This window comes from Acartia tonsa, chromosome 12 (assembly GCF_053477335.1).
Source record: "Acartia tonsa isolate MP-2025a chromosome 12, ASM5347733v1, whole genome shotgun sequence".
Taxonomy (NCBI): Eukaryota; Metazoa; Arthropoda; class Copepoda; order Calanoida; family Acartiidae; genus Acartia; species Acartia tonsa.
Genome location: NC_137271.1, coordinates 42,259,134 through 42,284,706, shown reverse-complemented (window position 1 = coordinate 42,284,706; position 25,573 = coordinate 42,259,134). Strand labels below are relative to the sequence as shown.

The following is a 25,573-nucleotide window of genomic DNA, read 5'->3' as shown; positions in this document are numbered from 1 at the left end:
GATGTTCTTGTATATAGTATGAATGTGGAGGAACATCTGGAGCATTTGAATACCCTACTACGAACATTCTGTGAAGCAGGCCTCAAGATTAATCTTGGAAAATGTACATTGTTTGCAGAGGAAGTGAAATTTCTGGGCCATATTATAAATGCAGAAGGCATATTTATGGACAAAGCATATATTGAAAAGATTAAGAATTGGCCAGTACCTGAAACAGGTAAAGATATTCAAAGATTTACTGGTTTCATAAATTATTATGGTTCATATTTCAAGAATTTTTCTGATATTACGGCACCATTGAACAAATTCAGAAACAGTAGTAAAATAGAATGGGATGAAAAAAGTATGGAAGCTTTTACAAAGACTAGAGAATTGTTCTGTGAAGAAATAAGTAAATCATTCCCGGATTGGAGGATGGAGGCTGAACCATTTGTGTTGGATACAGATTGGTCATCTACAGCTATGTCTGCGGTGTTAAGTCAAAAACAAAATGGTCAAGAGAAAATGATATCGTGTTGGTCACGTGTTTGTTCAACTCATGAAGCCAATTATGCAGCGCATAAAGGAGAATTATGTGCATTAGTAAATGCTGTTGAAAGATTTGAATGTTATTTGAGACACAAGAAGTTTATCGTGAGAACTGATTCAGCTGCACTGAAACATCTATCTACTTGGAGGCAGAACGGATATTTTGTTGGTCTCACCATAAGGTGGATAAACTTTTTATCCACCTTCAGTTATGAGGTTGTACATAGGCAGGGCAAGATGCATACTAATGTTGATATATTGTCACGTACTGCATTAGAGGATAGTAAAGATAGGATATCTAAATTATCGACGGACGAACAAGGAGAGTTAATATTGGATACTGTATATCAATTAGAAGATCCTAAATTGTGTCTTATTGCAGGAATTGGAGCAGAGACAGCCAGTCAAATAGCGTCCAGATTGAAGGCGAGAGAATTCAGTCGTAGTCTGGAGAAGGATCCTGTTCTAGTTGAGGTGAGGAAATTTATTGTAAATAATGTCAAACCCACGTCCAGAGAATTGTCTCAAATGCCTTATCGTGGTAAACAAGTATTAAGATTTTTTGAACATTTGAGTTTTAAAGATGGTTTAATTATTTTGACTTCACCTATGCGGCTCCAGAAGGAATTTCAATTTATAGAACGGGTAGTGGTACCTATTGGAATGTACAATAAAGTTTTTTTGTTACCTCATGCAGATGTTACAGCGGGGCATAGGGGTTATTTGGAGACTTTGAGCAGGATTAATCGTCACTTCATTTTTCCCTATGTGTCTAAATATGTAGCGGCGGCAGTTGCAAATTGTGTCATTTGTTTGAATAGACGTAAAAAACCAAAACATAATCATAATATAGAATTTTCTCCTTTGGCTGGGGAAGCTATGGCAGAGTTGGCCATAGATGCTATAGGTCCTTTGAATGAGTGTGAATATAGTGGAGTCATTTGTAAGCATATTTTAATAGTAGTTGACAGTTGTACTAGATATGTGTGGTTGTTTGCTATTGAGGATGTTAAAGCTGAAACAATTATTGAATGTTTGAAGTTTAATTTATTTTCTGTTTGGGGATTGTGCGAGAGAATCAGGACTGACAATGCACAAAGTTTCAAATCGAAAGTTTTTAGGGAAGTTTGTTTAAGGTTGGGAATTGAACAAATTTTTATCCCTCCCAGATCAGCTAATTCGAATTTTAGTGAAAGATACAACCAATCGGTGTATTCGTTTCTTAAGACTGATTTACGTTTTCAAGATGGAGATTGGGCTCATAAACTTAAAGCTACACAATTTTGTATGAACACTTCTTTTAATCGGAGGTTAGGATGTTCCCCGTTTTTCAAGATGTTCCTACGAAACCCTAAACTTCCGCTTGACGCATTTGATCCTTTAACCCGCACGAAAATTAAACATATGAATTTTTCAGAGTTATTGGAGTGCCTTGACAGAAATTGGAGAACTGGACAAGAGAGAACTGAGAAGTATTTACAGGTAGAAAATACAGAAAGGATAGGTCGGCCGATAGCTATAAATTCCTATTGTTATATTTATTATGACGTCACAACGATTGGTGTAGCTCGTAAACTCTGTTCGCTATGGGTGGGTCCGTGTCTAGTGACAAAAGTAATTTCTGACAGTTTGTTCGAGGTTCAACCCCTAGAAAAGTGTAGATTGAAAGACATAGGGGTAAGAATTGTACCAAGGGATAAAATATATGTTATTGAGAGTACTTTAGACTTGACTCCAGATGAAAAGATTGACTTAGTGATTACAGATGAGTTTTTCTCTGTGGATAATACCTTGAAAATAAACTATGACTTTCCCAATACTTTAAGAAATTTATCTTGTTCAGGCGTTTCTGAAGAGGAGAATAGTTGTGGCGCTAGTCCAGAGGTGGTTGGAAGGCGGAAGGATGGACAGGTAACACCAGATTTTTTGGAGAAATCTTTTTTGGGTGTTGGGTTGTCACAGCAAAGGTCAAATGTATCTCAGGATAATGAAAATTTAGATGATTTAGTTGAGGATCTTAGTGATACTTTGGAAAGTACTCATATTTCTGACAGTGTAGATACGAATGATACGACTGACAAAACTAAGTTAGACTCTACATATTCTACTATTAGTAAGGATAGTGTTTTTCATGGAGATTATGCCTCTGATAATAGTTTAATAGACAACAGTTTGGGTGTAGAGGATGTTAACATGGAATCTGCTAGAGAGTTAGAGTCTCGGATGAGTATTTTAGAGGACACTTTCCCAAAACTTCAAAGTAAAATTGTAAACTTGGAACAACGAAGGGGAAGTGTTAAACGAGGTAGGGATGTTGAGGAGGATGAATTAGATAGATCGTTAGATAATGCAAAACTGCAAAAGATGTCTGAGACTATTCCTGTTAAAGGTCGTCCTAAAGGTTCTACAAATGAAGTACAATTACAAAAATTGGAAGAGGATAGACAAAACAGAGATAAAGACAGATTAGAACGTTATTCAGTAGCAGATGTAGTAACTAGGAACCTCGCAAAATTGATTAAAAAATAATATTTGTAATAATTTGTATAATATTTGCAGGAGAAGAGATTACCATGAAAACCGTCGGGAGCGTGATGACAAGAGAGGAAGCGGCGGTGGTGACAGACATGACCGGAATAGACGAGATGGAGATCGTGGTATGCAAAAGAGGTCGCCTGACGCTTGTAGTTCAAAGAGTGGACGTGCTGGACCAATACCTGTGAAGAAATCCAAGGATGATAGAGGAGTCAGGTACTTGGATATTTTGTTATTTGTTGTTGTGATGCAGACTTATTGTTTTATTATTGTTGGTGGTATGTATACGTCACAGGATCCACGGTTAGCAGCTTATGATTGTTCTCAAATAAGTGATGTTGAACTTAGATCAGCTGCCTGTTTGCATGATAGGATGGAACCGGTCAGATCTGTGGAATTACTGGGGTTAGCAGAAACCGATTTTATACTGTCGGAGGCTATTAGTTGTGAGGTTAGGCTAAAATTGGAGCGCTGGTTTTGCGGCACTGCGAGTCATGTGCACGTATTAGACGTGCCACATGAAAAACAGGTAGAGTTGAGTATGGATGAATGTAGAAGGATTTTTCATTCTGGCAAGTATCAGCATGATGGTATTAGTTTTAAAGTGAACATAGACTTGCCAACTGTTCACAGTTTCACGGTTAATGGAACATTGTCACCTTTCTGGGATGTTGGTGGTGAAAATATTCAATGCAAGACACTGGGAATATACGCGCACAATATGTGGTTCAATTTAGGTTTTGTTATTGGGACTTTGCATATTTTAGTAAAAAATACACCAGTTTTGATCAAGGGAAATGTTGTTATGGATTATGATAAAAAGACGATTGTGGCGAACTTTGAAGAAAAACATTTGTGGGCAACATCAACTTCACCATATTTTCCGTATGTAGTACGAAAACCGGCCAGTAATTTTAAGGTAGTTTTTCAAGATACATTTAATTTAACTACGTGGAATGAACAACTTTTTGTTTCTAACTCGGAAAGGAATATTTTAGTTAAAGTTATGGGAACAGAGAAACTTACTTTGCAACATCTGGATTTCAATATTTTTGTAACAGAATTGGAGGGTATCAAGTTTTTAGAGGAACCGAAGGCAGCTGTTAGAAGTTATTTTGGGGATTTGTTAAAACAGGAAGCTAGATTTGATTTGAATGCTATGTTTTTGGCTAGTAGAGAAAGGAATGAGAGGATGATGGAACTTTTTAGTATTTCTAGATGTGCTCAAACAGAAGTTAGATCAAATGTACAGTTGCATCATGGGTTCAGAATTATATACCTGGGAGAAATTGCTAAGTATGAAAAGTGTACAGCGGTTGAAATTCCAGTAAAGTTAGGTGTGGATTATGAATGTGCAGTAGGACATTTGCTGGTGGAATATAAAGGTGAGACAGTTGGAATACAAGAATATAGTAGAATGATTGTTGCAGTAGAGGACATAAAATTGTTGAATTGTTCGCAAAGTCCGGTATTTTTGAAGTTGACAGCCAATTTGTTCCTTGGGAATCAGGGGCAGGGACTCGAAATTCTGCACATTGCCAATGAAAAATCTGAACATGTGGGACAAAAGATTTTTCTGAACGATGAAAAGGTGTTTATTGCTGATTTTAATAAGACTATTAGATATCAGGGGTTAGAGGATTTTGAGGACTTTAATGGACAAGCTTCTAAGTTGGATTTTGTTGATCATAAGTTGTCATTTTTCGAACAGGTTACAGGTTCTTGGTTTAGTTTAGAACATTTGTTCAAAGATATACTACCATTGTTTGCTAAGTTTGTTTTGATTGTGTTAATGTTGTTGTTAGGTATAATTCCCATGTTGGTAGTTTTGTATTGTTGTTGTTCATGGTGTTATAAAAAAAGATTTACGGAGGAAGAATTTAATGCTAGATTTTAAATTCTGATGCTGAAATTTAAATATATTGTATTTTGCAGGTTGGTTACGGCGGCAACAATGAATCAAAAGTTATTGAGCAACGAAGAAGATGGCCGCCACAAACAATCTGTCAATGAAGGAAATCAAGTCAAACCTGGTCTACCGGTGTCTGCGTTGGTCAGCAACTCTGCATCTCGGCTGGTGTTGGTAATGTCGCGCGTCGAGCTGCCGACGTTGAGTGTGGGCAGGTCGACGAGGAATATATTTTTGAGCAGTGAGGACATGCCACTTGCAGATTTAGCTCGTCTTATTGATAATGAACCAAGGTTTAAGTTGAATTTAATAAACATGCTTTCGGTGCAGTTAGAGATGGGGAGATGCATCAACTCCATAGACTGGCCTGTGGACAGGATCCCTATCTTTACCAGCCAGAACTCAAGACACCTCAACCTGATGGCGGCTGGTGAGCATTCTAAAGCTATAAACAGAAAGTTGTCATGGAATGAGACAACTAGTTTGAATAAATTGAGTGCAACCATATTTCTCTCTAAGCTTGTTTGCGAAATATTACCAAGTTTGGTGTTGCTTGCCAAGATTGAATACCTGGATGGAGATGAGAGAAAAAGCTGCCAAACGTTGGGAGAATTGTTACCCATAATCAAACATATGGGGGAACTTGATGATTGGCATCAACTTTCAAAAATTGACGTCATACCTGCAGATGGTCGAATGAGCCTTCAGACGGTGTTGAGAACGGTGGGTAATAGTGTTGATGCGCGGTTGAAGACGCAGGTTGTGTCAGCTATCCGGCTCCTGGCACATTGGAAAGACGTCGTGAATAAAGTCTCCTTTATTCTGAAGCAGATGCCATCCACAACTTTGTTCGAGTTACAAAAAGATTGGCTTGAAGGAAAGTCTGAACAGGATTTGAGTGCTAAAGTGTTTATTGACTCTATTCAGGTGAATGAATACATGAACTTATCGGTTTTCATTCCACGCATTGTAAACGTGAATTCGGTGAGTTTAATCACCAGTGGAGAGATGCCAGCTGAGATACGTTATGTTAGATTGGATGGACAAAGAGAAATAATTGAGAATCTGGTGAGTGCCACATACGCAGGTAGTTTGGTGAATGATAAAGTAGACGCAAGAGTTTTGACCTGGGAAATGCAGATGCGCTGCAAGCGTCTCCGTCCGACTCTAGCCAAGCAGATATTGTTATGTGATCCAGATACTACTTTAGAGAATGTAGTAAAGGAACTTAGATTGGAGTTGGATGGAAAAGTTTATACAAGTTTGTTGACAACCAATATTGAGTGGAAGTTTAATCCTGAACACAAAGTAAATGAGTGGTTTGAGGGTGATTTTAAATTGGTTACTCGGTTTGGGGATCCTGTTTGTGTTCAGATGGATCAGCCCTTAAATCCGAACATTCCTGTTTGTCTGGACCTTGAATTGTCAGGTCAGCAATGGCGTATTGATGAACAAGCGAGGGAGGAAATGAGGATGGAGCACACGCCTGGAATATTGATGATGCTTGATAAATTTGGGGAGGAGGTTAGTCGTAAGCATCAAAAGATTTTGGATAATCAGGAGGAGGTTGATAACGTTGCAACCTCTATTTCGGTTGCGGTTACTAGTGGATTTGAAAGATGTTTCCATATGCTTGGTGATACTGAGGCAAGGATGTCTCAAGACGGCTTGTGTGATGAGACCGCAAAACTTGGAGTGAATGATGATGAAGCTATCATGCCTATGGATATTGAAGAATCTGGCAAGAAGGGCAGAGCGTCTGGAAAAAGAAAGTAATAATTATAGTTTATGTGTATTAATTCATATTTTATTTTATTTTATGTATTTAATATTTGTTGAGGCAGTAGTAGTCTCGAAAAGGTTTAAAATTAATGTTTCATATTAATGCTCTATAATGCCATGTTTAAATCTGATGGTTATATGTTAACCAGTGTTATTTTTATATCATGCATTTATAATAACTATGTAATTAATGCATTATGTGTTAATCAATGCATTTTCAATGATTATATGTTAATCAATGTTTTTTTTAAAAAAAAAAAAAATATATTAAAAAGAAAAAAAAACACATAAAGAAAAAAGGAATATAAAAAAAAAACACAAAAGAGTTCTAAGGAACCAAAATAATAAAAAAAATGTGTATATGAAGTGTTTAAAGATCTGGAAATAAAATATAAAAAAGAAAAAATATGGCAGGTGTCATACCAGATCAATTATTATCTATTTAATAAGCGTTCAATGCTACTCATAATATATATGATAATTAACATGTAAAAAACATATTGTTATATTCAATCTGAAATATTACAGTTTGAAATCCAGGTTCATGTTAAAGCCAGGGAGAAATGTGATGTATAGTCCCTTTCTTCCTGACTTGAGAGCAATGCATGTATTTTGTATATTAGCTTTTAGTTCTTGTGTCAACCGTTTTGGAGCAAGACATTGCTCTGCAACTCGGCACGAACATAAAAGTGAATAGTTGCCATTATATTTAATATTATTATTGTATGTTTAACTTGTCTTGAATTAATACACTTTATTAGAATATTTAGCTGTTTGTTCTTGCTATTACTACACGTCATTTGTCAGAAACTTAGATTGCATGTAACTAATTATATTTTTACAATAAAAACACCACATTTCATAGTCAAAATCTATGAAAAAAATTCGATTTAAATTGCATTTTTAAACGAAAATCATAGCGGAAACAAAGGGGTAAACTAATACAAGCTTAGCTGTGATTGGTTGTTAAGCTGATTCAGCCTTCTGATTGGCTACAGTACATTCGGTACAACGCAAGTAAAACTTAATTTTTTTTAATGATTTTGACTATAAAAATGGGTATTTTTATTGTAAAAATATAATTAGTTACTGGAAACCTAAATTTTTGACAAAAATAAGCTTATAATTTTGTTTCTAGGCCACGTAGTTTAATTTCAAAGTTTTCAACATGAGCATTGCAATTCTTTCAAAATTTTCATTGTACATAAAATGTCATTTTAAAATGCCTAGAACTTTTTTGTTATAGAAGCTGAAGGCTTCAAATTTGGGGTATTTGGTCTACTTGTGGCAGTCTTTCAGCAGTTAAAGCGTGGTATTTCTTGCAGGCTTCCTTTAAGAGCTGTGTCGGTGGAACGATTTTTCCTCATTCACTTAGAAAGCCATGCCACAGGAAATGTGAATTGCTACAAACCAGCTTAAAGAGTGTGCAAGAAAATGTGAATATTTATTACAATTCAAATTGCTTAGTTTTAAAAAATAGATATATGCTATGAATATCTTTAGAGCCGTCATAATCTCTAGTTTTTTGGAAATGTTCTGTGCAACGTATTGTTTAGGAGCTATGGGGTGAAATATCCCAACTAACTTAAACATTTTTTTTTAATTTTTCAAACTACAAATAGCATAAAAATAGTAACAATATTTCCCAAAACTTGTGTATGTGGTTAAATTTTACTAAGTTACTATCATTTACACAAGCTGCGTCATATCAAAACAGGTCTGCATTGGTTTTGCACACCCTTAAGCTGGTTTGGAGTAAACTACGTTTCTCGTGGCACGAATTTCTTAGGAAATAAGAAAGAAAATGATAATTTTGTTCAATCGAACTGTGGATTTTAAAACTCTTCACCATAATGATAAAAAAATACAGCTTGATTAATAAAATCGGTTGGGTATAAGTAGATTTATTAATCATTTACTTTTTATTTAATAAAAAAAACTGATGCATTCTAATCAAGTACTTTATTTGTATAAAGGCATAATAATTCCAAATCTTCTACTCACTGTGCTGTGTTATCTTCGGTTTTATCATAATTTACAACTTTGTCTATGTAGGTCTGTAAATTAGGATTATCTACAGTGTTATCTTCAGGAACCTAAATAAAAAAAAAATTATTGCCTTAAAAAGAAGCTTCTTCATACAAAACCTAACAGCCGAATTTGCATATTCTTAAGTGTTTTCAATAATTTTCCATGAAATATTTCAAAACTAATTACTTGGGGTTGCAAAGAATTTGTTTTGGTATAATAGGTCAAAACATTCAAATTTGCATATCTTCTTTTAACCATTTTCATGAATTTTCCATGAAATAGAAAGATATGAGTAAATTTTTATGGAAAAAAGTTTTCTTAATACCTTGTCTTGTACATAGGATCCAAAATAGGATTATTTTAAGTCCTTTTAAGACAAACAGCGATAATTAGAGCGTTCACTTAAGTTAGGATTTGTCAAGTCTGTATTTTCAGGTTCGTCAAGGAAGATCATATTTGTGTTGACCCATTTCTGGACCCATCCTTTTTTTTTGTACAAATAAACAAGGTCTCTGTCAATGATGTCTAACGCTTTTTTGTAGGAGAATGGGACAATTCCCATCCCCATCTCCCCCCCCCCCTAGCGCCTGGCACAATCCTTTAAAAAATATGGTACTAAAAATTAAACATAGTAATTTTTTATGAAAAGATATACATGATTACGAAAAAGTAAAAAAAAATATGATTATTGAACTAAAGGTTCTACATAGTTTTTTTTCTCAAATATCTTGGACTAACACGGAGTATCACCACCCCCAGTTACTAGTAAATGTATAATAGGCGGGATCATATCAGAATTAGACAAAGCAGGAAATGTTTATTTTTATGTAAATTATATATTAAAAATCTAAATAAATCTTTGACTGATACAGCTGCAAATACAGCGACACCGCAGTCAGCAATCAGCAGGGAAAACGGCAGCGGATTTTCAATAATATGTCATGCAGATATGTTAGAAAAGCTCAAGTTTAAAATTTGTAGTATTTAAGTCAAAAATTGCAGTCACAGGAGCCATTTAAGGTTTGCTAAAGACTGGAGGATCAGGACCTGCAGGATTACCAGGAACCTGAAATTGACTTAAACACCTATATTTCATATAAGGATTTACAACTATAGAGTATTTTAGTATTTTGGAAATATAAAATACTTTGTTTAAGTCAAAAAAATATTTTGCTCCTTGCCTGGATGTTTTAAAAAAAAGAAAAGGCCAAAAAATCGCATATATCCTAACCTCATATTAAAAAAATAATTTTTATATTGGCAGCAAATATTAATTTCTTTATTAAAAATAGCTATGTGTGGTAGTCAACGGTTATTATACTTGAGATGAATTTAAAATCAACCAGAGGTTTATTATATTTTAAAAATCATGTGTAAGTTCTTGCTTAGGCCTCAGATAAAAAATATCCAAAATCGATCTACCATAATTTTTAATAATGTTGATGGTCAGTAAAAATATTTTGAAAATCGAAATTCTACAATTGAAAACCACCAACCTTTACAAAAAAATATAAATAGGCATATTTCTTTGTTATTGAATCATAATAATAAAACTCTAATTCTCCATCATATCTCACTCCATCTAAGGTTAGCCATGAACCATCATTGCCTTCCTCTCCCCAGTATAAAGACATTCCATTAATGAAGAGCCTAAATGAAAGAATCATGAAAATTACGATAAAGAGTAAATTTTACAGCATGACCCTCAAAAAAGTATTTTAAGCATCTGCAGCCCTTATTTCTCAATGAATTATAAAAAAATGCATATGTCCTTGTTCTCCATAGTATTCCACATAAGTAGATATAAAAATATTTTTTTTACCTCCATTAACACCGGAGATTTTTAGAGCTAAAGTTTTGAAAAAGTGACTGAGGAAAAAGTAACTTTTAACATGAAACGACTTTTTTAGCTAAATTAAGGTAGAAATCCTTTTATTTTTGTTACTAGCAGAAACTTTATACAAAAATGAAATAAAAAATTTAGTTTTTGAGTAAAAAGCATTTTTTTACACATACTTTTTGAGTCTTTTTAGTTTAATGATATTTTGAAAAACTTACTTATTAGGCAAAATTTTTTAAGATTAAAAAACCAATTAAATCTTTATGAATATAGCAGGAAAATTGTTTTTGTTTCACAATCCTAACTTTAATAACAAAAAAGTTATGAAGAAAATAAAATTAAAACATAATGATTTTTTTGTCTAAAAAGCTTAATTAACCCCCTATTAAATTATTGAGATGTCAGAAAAGTAGGCGGAGCAACTGTCATAATTAATCCTTTTCTCAAATAAGGGTTAATAAATAACCTAAAATTTGCAAATTATCAATTCATTCAGTAGTATTTTTTGCCATTAAAAATTTATATTTTTTGGTGGAATAAAAAAGAAATAATTAGTTAACTTGTTTTTCTTTGTGTCTCATTATTCAGTTGCCAGAAAAACATAATATAACCATCCAAAAAATAAGAGAAACAAAAAAAAATTCTTTTTCTCAGTCACTTTTTCAAAACTTTAGCTCTAAAAATCTCCGGTGTTAATGGTGGTAAAAAAAATATTTTTATATCTACTTATGTGGAATACTATGGAGAACAAGGACACATGCATTTTTTTAAATTCATTGAGAAATAAGGGCTGCAGATGCTTAAAAATACTTTTTTGAGGGTCATGCTGTATGTTATTACAGCAGTAAAATATTAAAACATTAAATCTTAGAAACATAGTCAATCTACAGAGATAAATAGATTTAATTCTCAAAAACATCCATATCATACAAATTCACATTTATAATGACGTCCAAGCTTTTTTATTTGGGATTGGAGGGGAAAAAATAAGAGAGAAAAAAATTTAAAAAGTTCATCTTTTGGAGGGATAATCTTTATTTCATAGAGGCAAGGACTTTAAAGCTTTTTTTATTCTTTTTTTTGGGGGGTGGGGGGAGGGGTAAGAATTTTGAGGGTGCTTACGGCACACACATTCTGTTACTTTTATTCAAGAATTGTACAACTTTGAAGATTTACAGAAAACAGATTACCTAGCTGAATCAAATACTCCGCCAGTTAATGATACAGTTAAGGGGTCATCAAAAAAGAACAGAACAGGGTTGTTCCATTTACCAGAGAGAGTCGAATCATATCCTTTAAACAAACATAAATTGACAACAAGACAACTACAGTATCAATTATGTATTCGTCCATAGCTCTTTTAGAAATGCTTACAAAACAGATCTGTTTTTGAATTAAGATGACCAAATAGTTTCTTTACAAACCAAAGTAATCAGTTTTGAAATTTTTTTTTTATTTTAAGGAAAATTTAAGAAAACACTAAAAGTATACAAATTAAGGGTTACAGATTTGAATGTGTGGTTACCATAAAATTAATAAAAACAATACTTTTCTCCTATTTAAATATGATCACTAGTTCGTGTCACCATAATTGTGTGATATAAATCCCCCCTAAAAATAATCATGCTTTTTTAATCTAAAACCATTTTTAACTTCACTTTTATGAATCTTGTCATCCTTGTTTTATTAAGATTATATTTCATAGATGCCTATAGGACATGTCAAAACATAAAAGGATAGGACAATGAAAGATTTATTATGGGTCATGGGGAGGTTTGTAAGTATTTCATTTTTAAACTTAATATCATTAAATAGATAGATATTTAAAAATATACTATGACTCCAGTGGAATCATTCTGCAGAGCTAAAAATACGAATTGGCCCACAAATAACTTTTTTGGGGGGATTTTAAAGTTTTTATTACTATAGATTGAGAAAGTTTTTACAGATCATAAGGTTTTTTTTTATTTTGGAGTAAAATTCTCAGCTTTAAGAGTGTTTTGCTTCATAAAAATTGTATTCTTGTATAGAGTAAAATTAGGTCTTTTGATTTCATTTATCAAAATTCATTAAAAAATTAATTCTGTATCAATGAATTAACATAAACATGTTTATGATCTATTACCTATTTAAAACACATAAAATTTGGCTGTAAAGCTGTAAAAACTCATCTTTTTTAAATATCTTTAAAAAGTAGGTATCTTTTAAGTGTATAGTTTTAATTTTTTTCACTTTAATTTTAAAAAATATTTAACTATATTGGAAATAAGTCACTTTGTGAAAACACTCTTTCTGAAATTTAAACAATTCAAACTTTCTTATTGAACCCGCGACCGTAGCTCAACACGTAGCGCATCCGCTCGTCGTCGGGAAGGTGATAGGTTCAAATCTCGGTCCGACACCGCGTCATGACTAAAGACGTTAAAAATGGTCTGCTGCTGCTATGTCAGGTGGGCGACATAAATAATTAGAGTAAGGAGGAATGCCTTGGCCCAAAACAGGCGCAACTCACTTCCATGCACAATTTTAACTTCTCAGACAAAGGTAGTGCAATCAATAAGTTGGTTGCCTGATGGGCAAATGGACGCTTTACACCGCAATCATAGGGCTTAGGGCTGACAACCCTATCCCATATCCATAAGCCACATTGTTACAGAAACACTGACGAATTGTCAGCGGCCTATGCTCCCCCCTGTGGAGTGAAAAGGGCTTGTTACTGTTTTTTTTTTAACTTTCTTATTTGTTAATACTGAATCATCATAGTTTGTATGTTAATTCATTGTAGGATTCACTACACTATTCAGGGTCACCATATATAAAGTTTAGGCTGCCCACAATGCTGGATTTTTGCACTCAAAAAGTTTTGTTCAATTATCACTTATGACAACAAAGTTTATTAGCCGTGGGCTAGTTTCAAATTGTGATTTTGTTATGGATTTTAGTGACAAAATGATAGGCCGGTCAATTTTTAGGCCATTTTCGCAGGTTTTGGCTGCCATGAGTAGAACCAATACCCCAAATGTGAAGCCTTTAGCTTTAATAACAAAAAATGCTGTAGGTATTTTAAAATGATATTTTAGGTATATGACAAATTTTAAGAGATTTCCATTGCTCATGATTGATATGATATGATTTGATTTATTAGCAGTAGATTACAGATTAATTTTACAAATAATTTAATACATTTTAATACATTAATTTTGTTTATAGATATATTTTTACATTGAAAAAAATTAGGGTAACTGTACTACAGGGCCTTTAAGTTTCACATATGATATAAAATAACATTCACACTCACATGGTATGGCAGTAAAGTAGCTTACTGGGTGCGATAGGTCTAGGAAATGCTTATTATATATTTAGGGGTAATTAGTAAATTTATTGAAATGTTGTCCTCCCCACAACTCTTCTTGTTTCTAAATTTAAATTTCCTAAAAAATAGGTATGTTGCTAATCATAATAACCGTATTGAAATACTGAATAAGAATTTGAAAATCGTTTAAAAAAATATTGATTCAGTCTGAAATGATCCTTAAATAACCTACCAAAAGAAACAGTTTTGACTAAATCAGCATTTTTTCGATTTTTTCTTTTGTTTTAAGAAGGGAAAACTTTCATTAAATTCCTTATCTATTTTATTCTGGAATGACTCAAAAGCTACTTCAGGGCTATTTTCTTTCACAATGCTGTCCCAGTTTAATTTTGTTAATTTTTCTTTATAAATATTAATATTTTTCTTTGACATACTTCAGATTTTATCTTCACTTATCTGTAATATGTTCTAGTATTAACCCACTTAAAAAAACTAAATCTTGTTTGTTGGAAAATATATTATCAATATTAGTATTTTCACTTATTTTTGATGGCAAAGTTATGGTAGACATAAAGGAATGGGTAAGCATCAATAATAAAAATCTATGATTTAGATGTGATAGAACAATAATGTTGAAATCTCCAGAAATTAAAATTTTGTCTGCATTTTTAAATTCGTTACAGTCAAGTTTTAACAGAATAACTTCTAAATCTTGTAGAAAGATATCAATATATCTATTTGGTGGGCAATAAATATTTCATATTATCTCATATCTGCCATTTTGTGTAAACATTTTAATAAACATGCCCTCAAGAAAATCCTCATTAAAAATATTGGGTATATATTTTGTGTCTAGACAATGTAATTTGAAATTGAAATTTTCATCAAAAGTATTGGAAAATTTTCATATACCTAAAACGTCATTTACAATGCCTAGAACTTTTTTGTTATTGAAACTGCAAGTTTCAATATTGGGGTATTGGGTCAACTTGTGGCAGTCTTTCTAAAGCTAAATTGATGTATTTCTTGCATGGTTTCTTTAAATCATATTCCCATCCTTTAGCATGAAAGTAAATGTATTCCAAGAGTGTCCTGTCTTAATTAAACAATGATTATTTCTAGTTATTAATTTTCTCTTTCTATTTTGCATGAAATCTTTAGCAATTTTAATTAATTAATCTGAAACTAAATTATGTAAAAATGCTTACCCTCAAAAGTGAAGTCATCTTGAAAGGTGTCAGTTTTAATGCTTGAAAGTAAATCTATAGGATGCTGAAGGGAGCATTCTAAACAACATTTCATCAATTATTACTAGTGATTGACTTTTACATATTTGTTACATGTTTATGCTTTTCACATAAAATTCTCTAAATATTTGGAGAGTATCATTGATAAAATAGTTTAACCTTTTTACAATTTGACCTTGACCACGCAATAAAATTAAACTTACTTAGATTTTGTGCTTGATTCTCAAGAAAGTGCTGTCCAACTCCAAGTGAGAGGCCAAGGAATACTTAATAAATAAAAATCAACATAATTAATTACAGTGGTCTTTTATCAAATTATAAGTTACTAGCGGATTCGCCTCTAGCCTCTAGGGGCTTTGCCCCAAGAGGTAATTTAAAAAAAAATTTAAAAATGGTGCCCCCACTACTATCTATTTTTAAAAAAAATATATATTTCTAGTGCTGCCATTTATCTGCCTAAAAACAATTTTGAAATAGCTTAAAACCACCACAGGAACCAATAGGTATAGGAAGAGTAGAATCCAATTGGTTCAGTGGTTACTGAGATCTTAAGGGACGGACGGACAGACGGAAAGACAGACGGACAGACATCATCCTACTTTGTATTACAGACAATTTAAATTATTGCTTTAATTGATCCACTTACCCCTGATGATGGTGTGGTATCCGCCGAGGATAAATGGCAGACACCGGAGTTCAATTAGATTACGGCAGTGTGACAGACGTGGACACCTTACTATAGAGAAGCTACGCTTCTCTAGCATTCACTAGATAATGATCAACATCTATTTCAGTTGTCACTTTATTGAAGGTTTAAAAGATACTAAAGCTATATACAACAAACAATAATTACATGGATAGGAATAAATAATCATAACATAAAAGCATCAATAATACATATACAATGGTCAGTTTGGGCAATAATGATCCCCCATCCCTGAAAAGGGTGGGGGAGAATTAAGAATACAGTTAACCATAATAAACATGACAGATTCAATCATTAATTCTAAGCGTAGGGAGGGGGTCACTAGACCCCTTCCCCAGGACTCGGGGGAGGGCCATTGACCCTCCACCGAACCCCAGATCAGGGGTGCCATAGGCATGGCTCACGGTTGCCGAATACCACAACTCTCCCCTCGGAAGGCTGGGAGGTGGTTTCCCTACCAGACTTCCGACAGTGGTTGAGGCCTTCGGTCCGCTCCTTAGGGCTAAAATATATACAAACGATAATGATTCAATGGAATCCTAGTGGTGAGTGTCTTCTTAGGGTTGATGGGCTCCCAATGTGGGGTAGAAGGCAGAGGCTGGCTTGGGTTGGACACGTTGATCAGCGCCGGCAGGTATCAGGTTTGCTGGTGGCACAGTTGTTGCTGGAACAGTCAGCAGTGGGGCCTGCTGGTTGTTGTTGGCAGCGGCTGGGGCGCTGGCGGCCAGGTTGATCGTCTGAGCAGCGGCCTGTCCTCCTGAGGGGCCGCGGGGTCTGCCAGAGGGCGGTCCTGGCCTACCTGGGCGGTCATGCCCGCTGTCAGTTGATTTCATAGACACCATTTCCTCGGCTGCTTCCCTGCCGATGGGAATGGCATCCCAGTCCACTGAAAAGTCCCGGGACTTGGCATGGTTGAGCCTGGCTCTAGCCAGCGCTTTCCTATACAACGCTGGATGGTACAGGAACACTTGTGATATCGCATTCAAGGCTGCCCGGACTCCTCCCTGTGCTGCTGCCAGGGAAATGATGGTTAGGTCCCCCAGCAGTTTGAGGATCAACAACAGCAAACACAGTATGGCTGCGCCATCTCCCCACTCGTGGATGGCTTGTCTAAATCCAGCCCAGACATCCAGGGCTGCTTCTCCTTCCTCCGCCAGTCGGTCAATGTTGTAGGACACTATCCCATGGTCTCCTGTGGCCGAACAGCTGCCTTGCTGAACGCAGGAGCCATAGGATAGGCCGGTCAGCATGGCACTCTTGTATGCTGGGAACGCCAGCAGTTGTTGCCAGTCGTTCAACTCAGCCTGCGAATACAAGCCACCTGAACTGAAGTCATCTAAGGGTTCTGTCAACAACTGCTTAGGCGTATCCAGCGGGGGTGGCCTTTTCTTGGGAGCGGGGGTTAACTCTATCCAGCCTTCCTCCGCGTGCACAGTCAGGGGGTAGGTGGAGGAGCAGGGAATCTTGGTGGCGTGTTCACTATATACCCGCGTCACAGCGTCTACAAAACCTGTGGGCTCTACTGGCACTTTGTCCCAACACTCCTTGTGTTCGCGGACAACGTACTTGTGACGTTGGCAGGTCAGCTGCAGCAGGATGTCTCCCCTCAGTACCGAGAACGTGCTCCCCTGGACACGCACCGGGTGGGCCGGGTCTAGTTGCTGGAGCTTCCAGCAGTTGGCCGCTACTTCTTCTGCTGCGGTGCTTTTCATGCGCGTTTCCAGGGTAAACCCAATATAACCTGCATGTATTTGGGCTTGAAGGGGAACGTCAACATCCCTGGCCGACACTCTGGGCAGCGCAGCCGCGGCTGGGTCAGCTGCCACGAACAACGCTGGATGGTTTGTGGCATGGGCCTCGAAGTCGCAGTTCACAATCGAGGTGGGGTTGGTCATGTTGATGAAAAACTGGGCCTGATGGTCAACCAGATATGCATCCATCACCAGGCTGGGCTGGAGGCTGCGGATCAGCCTCAAGGGGCAATCTCTTCCCAGGTGGTCCCACACGTAGGTGGCTTCCCCAGTGATGCAGGACAGCTCAGAATGGGGACACTCTAGGGTCAGGTGGTCAGACTGGGACTCCACACGTCCATCCTCCACCACATAGGTCTCCTCCTTGACCAGCAGCCGTCGCTCCTGGAGCACTAATTCGTTGCGGTATAGCTGGCCCTCGAAGTGGACGTCCTCCCCCTCACAACCCACCCCCTCGGGGCTGTTGACGAGGGCGCCCACCATATCGATGGTGAAGAACAGGGGGTGGTTCAGCTGGAACGTCAGTGGCTGGGTCTTGCCTGGCAATGTGTAGACTCGGTTCCTGGCCAGGTCTCGGCACGCTTCTGGGTCTATCTTGGTTGGCCTCATGAGGGTGGGGACCGAGGTCACCTTGAGGTGACCCCATACTCCACACCTGAATGTCCACTGGGACACGGTGAGCTGACAACTGTACCCGGTGGTTTCCCTCACCTTGACTTGCTGCAGGACGTGCACTTCATGGCCCAGGGGCACCTCCTGGTGTAGGGGCTCCGTGTTACACATCTTTTCTTTATTGTAGGATGTGACATGGGTGGGGTTGGCACAGTCCCATCCCACCAGGACGTAGCTGGTTGTAGGCCACACGGCTGCCAGCAGGAGGCCCCACAGGACCATCCACCAATGGGAGAGGCTTCCAGGCAACCATCTTCCTCGTACACGCGGCTGGGGATCTTCAGCTCTGGTCACGGCTGCTTCTTGGGACTGGACACGGCTGGGCTGCTCCTGGCTAGATACAAGTTTCCATTGAGCGTTATCTATATGCGGCCGAGGCACCCCGATACCCTCCCCAATGACAGACTGGCAAGCGACTGGCACTTGCCTGGGTGTCGGCTCCCCTAGCCCCAAGTGCTCCCTTCCCTTGTCCGAAGCATGCCCAGTGGCATGGGGCTGAAGTGCATGTGGCACAGGCTCGCCCTTACTCACTTCCCTCCCCTGCCCTAGGAACTCAGGTGCATGTGGCACAGGCAAGTCCTTATTTTCCCAAATTTCAATCTCCCCAGCCTCTGGTGCAGGGGGCACAGGCAAGGCTGGGTGTTTACAATATCTTGGATACAACACATTTAACAAATTCAACTTATCCTGATGTTGAGCAGCTGGGTTCCTCTGGCTGGCAGGGGGCTCTGGATGGCATGTAGCTGGGCTCTCCCTGCAGGCTGGTGGCGCTGGCTGACTGGGGGTGACGGGTGTCACCCCTTCCTCTGGGACCGCTGGCTCGTTCCAGGACTCAGGTCTCTCGGTGGCGGCGACGGTTGTCGCCCCAGACATCAGGTTGGAGGCTGGCTCGTTCCAGGATCCAGGTATCTCGGTGGCGGCGACGGTTGTCGCCCCAGGCACCAGGTGGGAGGCGCTGGATAGCACCCCCCCATCATCCCAGGTGGCGACGCCGGGTGGCGTCCCATACATCGATGCAGAGGCGCTGGCTAGCACCTCCTGCCTCTCTCGTTCGGCGGCTGCCAGGGCCTCCCCATACACCGTCTCAGGGACGCTGGGCAGCGCCCCTCCACTCTTGCTGGGTAGGTTCAGTCGGGCAGGTTCCATCATGTTGAGGCTAAAAGGCTGGGGCCTCAGCACCTCTGGCTCGGCTATGTTGTTGGGTTGTATCAGCTCTGGCCCCAGATGGTTAAGACTGAAGCCTAGGCCAACCCGGTTGGGTTCAGCCGCGCCGCCCAGTACGTTGATCCTAGCTGGGACAGTCCCAAACTGCGGCATCCCATCGGCTCGGTCCGCAGCTCTGGGGGCGGCTGCTTGCTGTTGTGGTGCTGGGGGCGCGCTCCCTTCCATATGGGCCACTCTGCTGGGCTTCCCTGGAGGGGCACCCTTGTCGGCGGTGCGCCTGCGGCTGGCTACCTGGGCCCAGTCAGCTCTACAGTCGGCCGCCGTGTGACCGTCATAGTGGCAACGCTCACACTTGGCAGAACGGTCACGCGTGGCTGGGTGCGTCTCTCCTCTAGGCTAACTTCCACAGGCGTTGGGCAGTCTCGAGCTCGGTGGCCTCTCCCCTGGCAGCGGAAGCAGCGGCCTGGGACCTTGTCATCTGGAGCGACCTTCCCCATCTGGTGGAGACCCGGAGCCAAGGAGCCAATCTCCATTGGCTCCGACTCGTCATATTGGGGCAACTGGATGCAAGCAGATCCAGTCAGCCCTTCGGTCGAGTCCACTAAGCATACACCTTCCTTCAGTTGCTTAGTAACCATGGTGACGGTGAACATGGCCTTACGAGTGTACTCAGGTACACTCGTAATTTCATGGTTCATCATGAGGCGTTTTACATTGGCGTTACGAATTCCACGATTTAATTCGTCCACCAACAACTCAAGATCCTCATGGTTGTAGGCGTCCCTATACAAGGCGCACTTAGTTGATATGTACGCTTGTATAGGTTCTGTCGAGTGTTGCTTGTAATCCCTAAACGCTTGTTTAAGCGTTTGGGATTCAAAAGCAGGGCGAAATAACAATTCACACTCGGTCTTGACCTGTTCGTAGGTCAAGGCTTGGCCTGCCTCGCCAAACAGATGGGACGCCATTTCCGCCGCTTGCCCTACCAGTGACAGTAGGAGGGCGTTGCGGCGGTTGAGGGAATCATGAGGTGGCACGCGGTAAGCCGCCCATGACATCTCGAGTCTGCGGATATGTGCCGACCAGGATTGCTTGGGCGGCCCTCTATACTCCGGCAGATTGCTCAGCATCAGCTTGCGGTACTCGGCTGGGGCCGGCTGAGGGTCATCCTGGAGCCATCCTGGGGCTTGGTCACCTCCTGGGGCTTGATGCTGGTCCATTGGGTCAACGGTGCAACGGCGGGCACAAAGTTATACAGTACTAAAATGAATGGTTTGTCACTTGAGGCTTTCTAGCCTAACAGCCAACACTGTTTGTATCACTAGGTTGGTAGTTTTAGTTGCAAAGATATAACTTAGCTGTACTTATCACTAGTTAGGTGCTGAGGTTGTAGGGTAGGCTGGTAGGGGTAGATAGATGTTGAGGGTCTGAACTGCTGTCAGGAACTGATTGGGTTTTCCTTTATCACACTAGAGCTAGAAGGAGAGAAGCTTGTAATTCTTTATTTGCTAAAAATACCCCTGTTAAATGCTATGGAGTAGCTCCGCTCCGGTGTGTGTGTGTGTGTGTGTGCGTGAAATCTCCTGTCCTTGCAACGCGCGTCCGCACCTTCAAATCCGCGCACACGGGGAAAACGCGCTCTCACCCCTCAACTCGCTCTCTCATTGGTCCGCTTCGTCCGTTGGATTTATGATATTTTCCGCACTCTGTTGCGCTACCCGTGAATGGCGCTCTGTGTGTCTGATTGCCAGCCCCACACTACAGACGGACTTAGTCTAGTGTGGGTAGGAAGGGGGAAGCGCGTGAGGGGACGGGGGTAACTCCGTCCGTTTCCCCTGTGAGGGAGGGAGGTAACTGTGTGCTGGTGTAATATTGCCTTTTCTTCTTAATCCTAGGCTTATCTATTATATCACCCTGATTGTATTTGCCTTCAAATGGAGAGGGGCTCCTCCCTTTCCCTTGGAATAAGGGGTGTATTGTTGTTGTGCTGTGGGCTTGAGATGTTTTGATTGTGTATCAGGGTCTTTATTATATTACATCTAGCTTCTATTTTTGTCCTTATCACAATTGCATAACAGATTTGTTTACCAACTCTGTTCTATTTTTAGCTGTTATCACAATACACAATAAATCCAAGCCTGTTCTATTCTTAGATTTATCACAACACAACAATTTGTTTGCCAAGCTTTGCTCATAAATCTATTGTTTAGCCATCACACCAGGGTGGTAATCCCTGCAATGTAACATAATATCTGTTTTTCTAGATGGGTGGCTGCGTTGTAGCCTCTCAGGATACTTGGAGTTGACGTAGTTTTTCTCTGTTCTGGTGCACTACACTCGTATGTTAGCTCGCAGTTTGCAGCTATGTGGCATGTTTCAGCCTATCGGCGGCAGGGAATGTCCCGTCCTGCTAGCGCCGCTGATCCAAATCCGGCTGATGGCGGCAGGGAATGTCCCGTCCTGCTAGCGCCACTGGTTCGGATCCTGCTATTTCTTGCAGTAAAGTTGGCCTATTTCCAGCCGTTTACACTTGTTTGGCTTGTTTCAGCCGGTCCGCAGGCCTGTTTCAGCCCTTTTGGCGCTCAATTCTCCGTTAGATATCAGCGCTGCTCGCGGTTATTCGTCAAATTTCGCTGTCTCGCTTCCACAACTGCCGGATGCAGAGTTAAACTTTGCTGTCCAGGGTGGGTAATTCAGGTTGCTTGCGTCAGTTTTGCCAGATTCACTGCTGGGAGTACCTTAGCCTCAGATGCGCGTCTGCTCTACACTTGTGGTTCGCCGTAATCTCACACAGCTGTCACCAAAGTTGTGGTATCCGCCGAGGATAAATGGCAGACACCGGAGTTCAATTAGATTACGGCAGTGTGACAGACGTGGACACCTTACTATAGAGAAGCTACGCTTCTCTAGCATTCACTAGATAATGATCAACATCTATTTCAGTTGTCACTTTATTGAAGGTTTAAAAGATACTAAAGCTATATACAACAAACAATAATTACATGGATAGGAATAAATAATCATAACATAAAAGCATCAATAATACATATACAATGGTCAGTTTGGGCAATAATGATCCCCCATCCCTGAAAAGGGTGGGGGAGAATTAAGAATACAGTTAACCATAATAAACATGACAGATTCAATCATTAATTCTAAGCGTAGGGAGGGGGTCACTAGACCCCTTCCCCAGGACTCGGGGGAGGGCCATTGACCCTCCACCGAACCCCAGATCAGGGGTGCCATAGGCATGGCTCACGGTTGCCGAATACCACAATGGAAATGATTATTAATATTATATTTTATTCATTAAAGTGGAAAGTTTAATTTTGCTTAAGAATAAAAGCAGCTTGTCAAAAATAGAAATAACTTTAGCATTATAAATTTACTTCAATGTTTAAAAATTTGGCATCTGGTGGAGAATCATTATTATAGAACATGTTTGCGTGTTAAAAATACTGAAAGCTATTGACATTTCTGTAGCTTTGCCTACAGAGACATGTTAATAACTCAAGTTTACCTTGAATTAAAATGAGATATATCATAACATTATTCATCAGATTATTTTCTGAATTATTTTCTGAAAATTTGATGAAATAAGAGTACCCTAAATTCTATTATTATTTTTACTTTTTGGGAAGATTAAAGTATTACCTAATTTTATATTTTTTGCTAAGGTAATTTATGCAAATCACGTTTAGATAATTAAGCCATAAATGCGAAGGACAACGGACATAGTACATAAAAACAAAAGATATTAAATAGGAATGTCAGAAAATAGCAAAACCTTCATAAAAAATAATGTTTCTTCTGTTGCTTGATCGGACCTAAAACACTAAAAATATGTGGAAATTGGTTAAAAACTTGCTTTATAGCAGTTTGTCCGATTAGGATGTTTTCAATATGCTCCATAATGATGGAAATATTGACAAGAAATTTCAGCCATCAATCGTAATTAGGAGCAGATAAAAACACTTTTCCCTCAAAACATTCCAGACAGACAAAAAGGTTAGGAACATTATAAACATAACAAGGATGAAAACATCCATAAGTAGCGAAGCACAAAAAAATATGGATGGGAATACGTACAAGTAGATTTTAAGTGTATATATTAAAATCAAGAAAAGATTTATTGAAGAAAATAAACACTTATTTTGTATAATTATGACGGTCAAAGTAAATTACATAAAAGATGCTCATAACAATGGGAAAAATTATTTTGATACTGATATCCCAAAAATGTTTTCACCAAAGATACGAGGGAATATGTAAATTGTAAAACATATAAAAATAGCCAAAAACCTGCTAATAGCAGTCTTACCGTAATGGTTGTATTCTTAAAACGACAGGAAATTTAATTTTTATATCCTTAACCTAAAAAAAATGGAAAATCAGACTATGTACATCAGACGTATGGAAAAATAAGGGAAAAATTTTAAATAACCAAAAACCTGCAAAAAGGCAGTTTGACCGTCATGGTTGTTTTCTTTAAACGACAGGAAATTTAATTTTGATATCTATAACTGAAAATTTTTTGGAAATCAGACCATAAACACCAAAGGTATGGAGAAAAATGTGAAAAATACAAAAATAGCCTAAAACCTGCTAAAAAGCGGTCCAACCGCAATTGATGTTGTAGATGCAAGATCTATGTTTCAAATAAATTAAACAAACTTATAGCCTTAGTTAGTTAAATGCTACACTCCAAATTTCTTGCTTAGCGCTAATACGAGGGACTTAATTACTGTATGACCTGTCAATCAAAATTGTAGATTTACACCTCTTATACGCACTTCTCCAGTTACGCATGAATTTAGGAATTGGCTTATAAATCAAGTCATATGATAAAAAACTTACATTTTTACCTCTTTTATGCATTATTTACACATAAGCACATATATACTGATAGACCGATATTTCTTACCAATAAACATTGTTATTTATAAATATTTGTATTGTAAATCTATTTATAAACATATATATTGTAAATTAACATTCTATGAAATTATATGTAAATCAGATTGTATTACCCTCTTTAAGCCTAAAATACTTAACCAAATGCCTTGGTCAATCTAAAGTAAGCCAAGATAAATTTCATCAGATCAACCTATTTTTACCTTGCTCTCCTTTTAAAGCAATTATCTAAGTTGACCTCAGGGGATTTATTGTTAAATTTAGCTCAGTTATTCATTAACTAAAACTAAACTTCTCTCCTCTTCTCTCCAGGTAATTGTGCTCCTTAATAATGAGAATGTTGTCAAAAAATTTCAACCTTTTATCTTTTATAGGAGCCAAGAAAATCACGTTTCCCCCAAACTAAGACGGACATTTCAAATTAAAGAGTAGCTTCGCTACTAATAAAAAAAATTTCTTGCAAATAAAATAAGGATGAAAACATCTATAATAGAAAAGCTTTAAAATCGGAAAATATGTCAAAGGAAACAAAATTAAACAAGGATGACAGCATCCATAAAAGCGAAGCACTGAAACGGTAGGACAAACGGACATTACCACTTGTATAGTGTCTGAACTGAATAATCAGAATATAAAAGTATAAGAATCGACGCAAAATTGTAAGTAAATTTGTTGAAAAAGTGCTTGATACAGGATAATGTTTATAGACATACTTACATTTTTAAGACTTGATTATAGAGTTGCATCGCTTATAATATTGTTCTTTGTTGTCCCAGGAATCAATATACAAAAAATCAGATCAAACGGATAATTAGATCACATAAAAATTTGTTGTTAAAAAAGTAGAAAAATCAATATGTTTAAAATGAACGTAGGGAAATTCTGATAATGATTATAGAGTTGCTACGCTTTCTAAATCGTACCTAACTACTACATGAATCATCATGCAAAGTTTGAAATCGATAGGACAATTCTAACATGCCTAAATTAACGAATAAAAGCTATCTATCTCGGACGGACGTACGGACCGACCCTAATTATAGAAAAGCTTCGCTTTTAAAAACATAGGGACTATTTTATATAGAAGTTTAGAGAAATTTGGTGTAAATTTGATAGAGAATGCTTAACTTTTTTGCAGTAAATTGTAAGGCAACCTAACCTATGCCCTTTTCCTTAACCAT

The 25,573-nt window shown here is 38.1% G+C and overlaps 1 protein-coding gene across 1 annotated transcript in view; it reads right to left on the bottom strand.

The window, feature by feature from the left end:
• The window catches only part of LOC145333352 (uncharacterized), a 40,421-nt gene extending 14,848 nt beyond the window's left edge, over positions 1–25,573 (bottom strand). Inside the window, exons 1-7 of the mRNA XM_080178469.1 lie at positions 25,552–25,573; positions 22,999–23,058; positions 15,389–15,451; positions 15,147–15,224; positions 11,816–11,918; positions 10,282–10,435; positions 8,759–8,850 (exon numbers count right to left, since the gene is read on the bottom strand). Of these exons, the coding sequence (XP_080034595.1) occupies positions 8,759–8,850; positions 10,282–10,435; positions 11,816–11,918; positions 15,147–15,224; positions 15,389–15,451; positions 22,999–23,058; positions 25,552–25,573 (572 nt within the window). The remainder of the gene's footprint in view (positions 1–8,758; positions 8,851–10,281; positions 10,436–11,815; positions 11,919–15,146; positions 15,225–15,388; positions 15,452–22,998; positions 23,059–25,551) is intronic.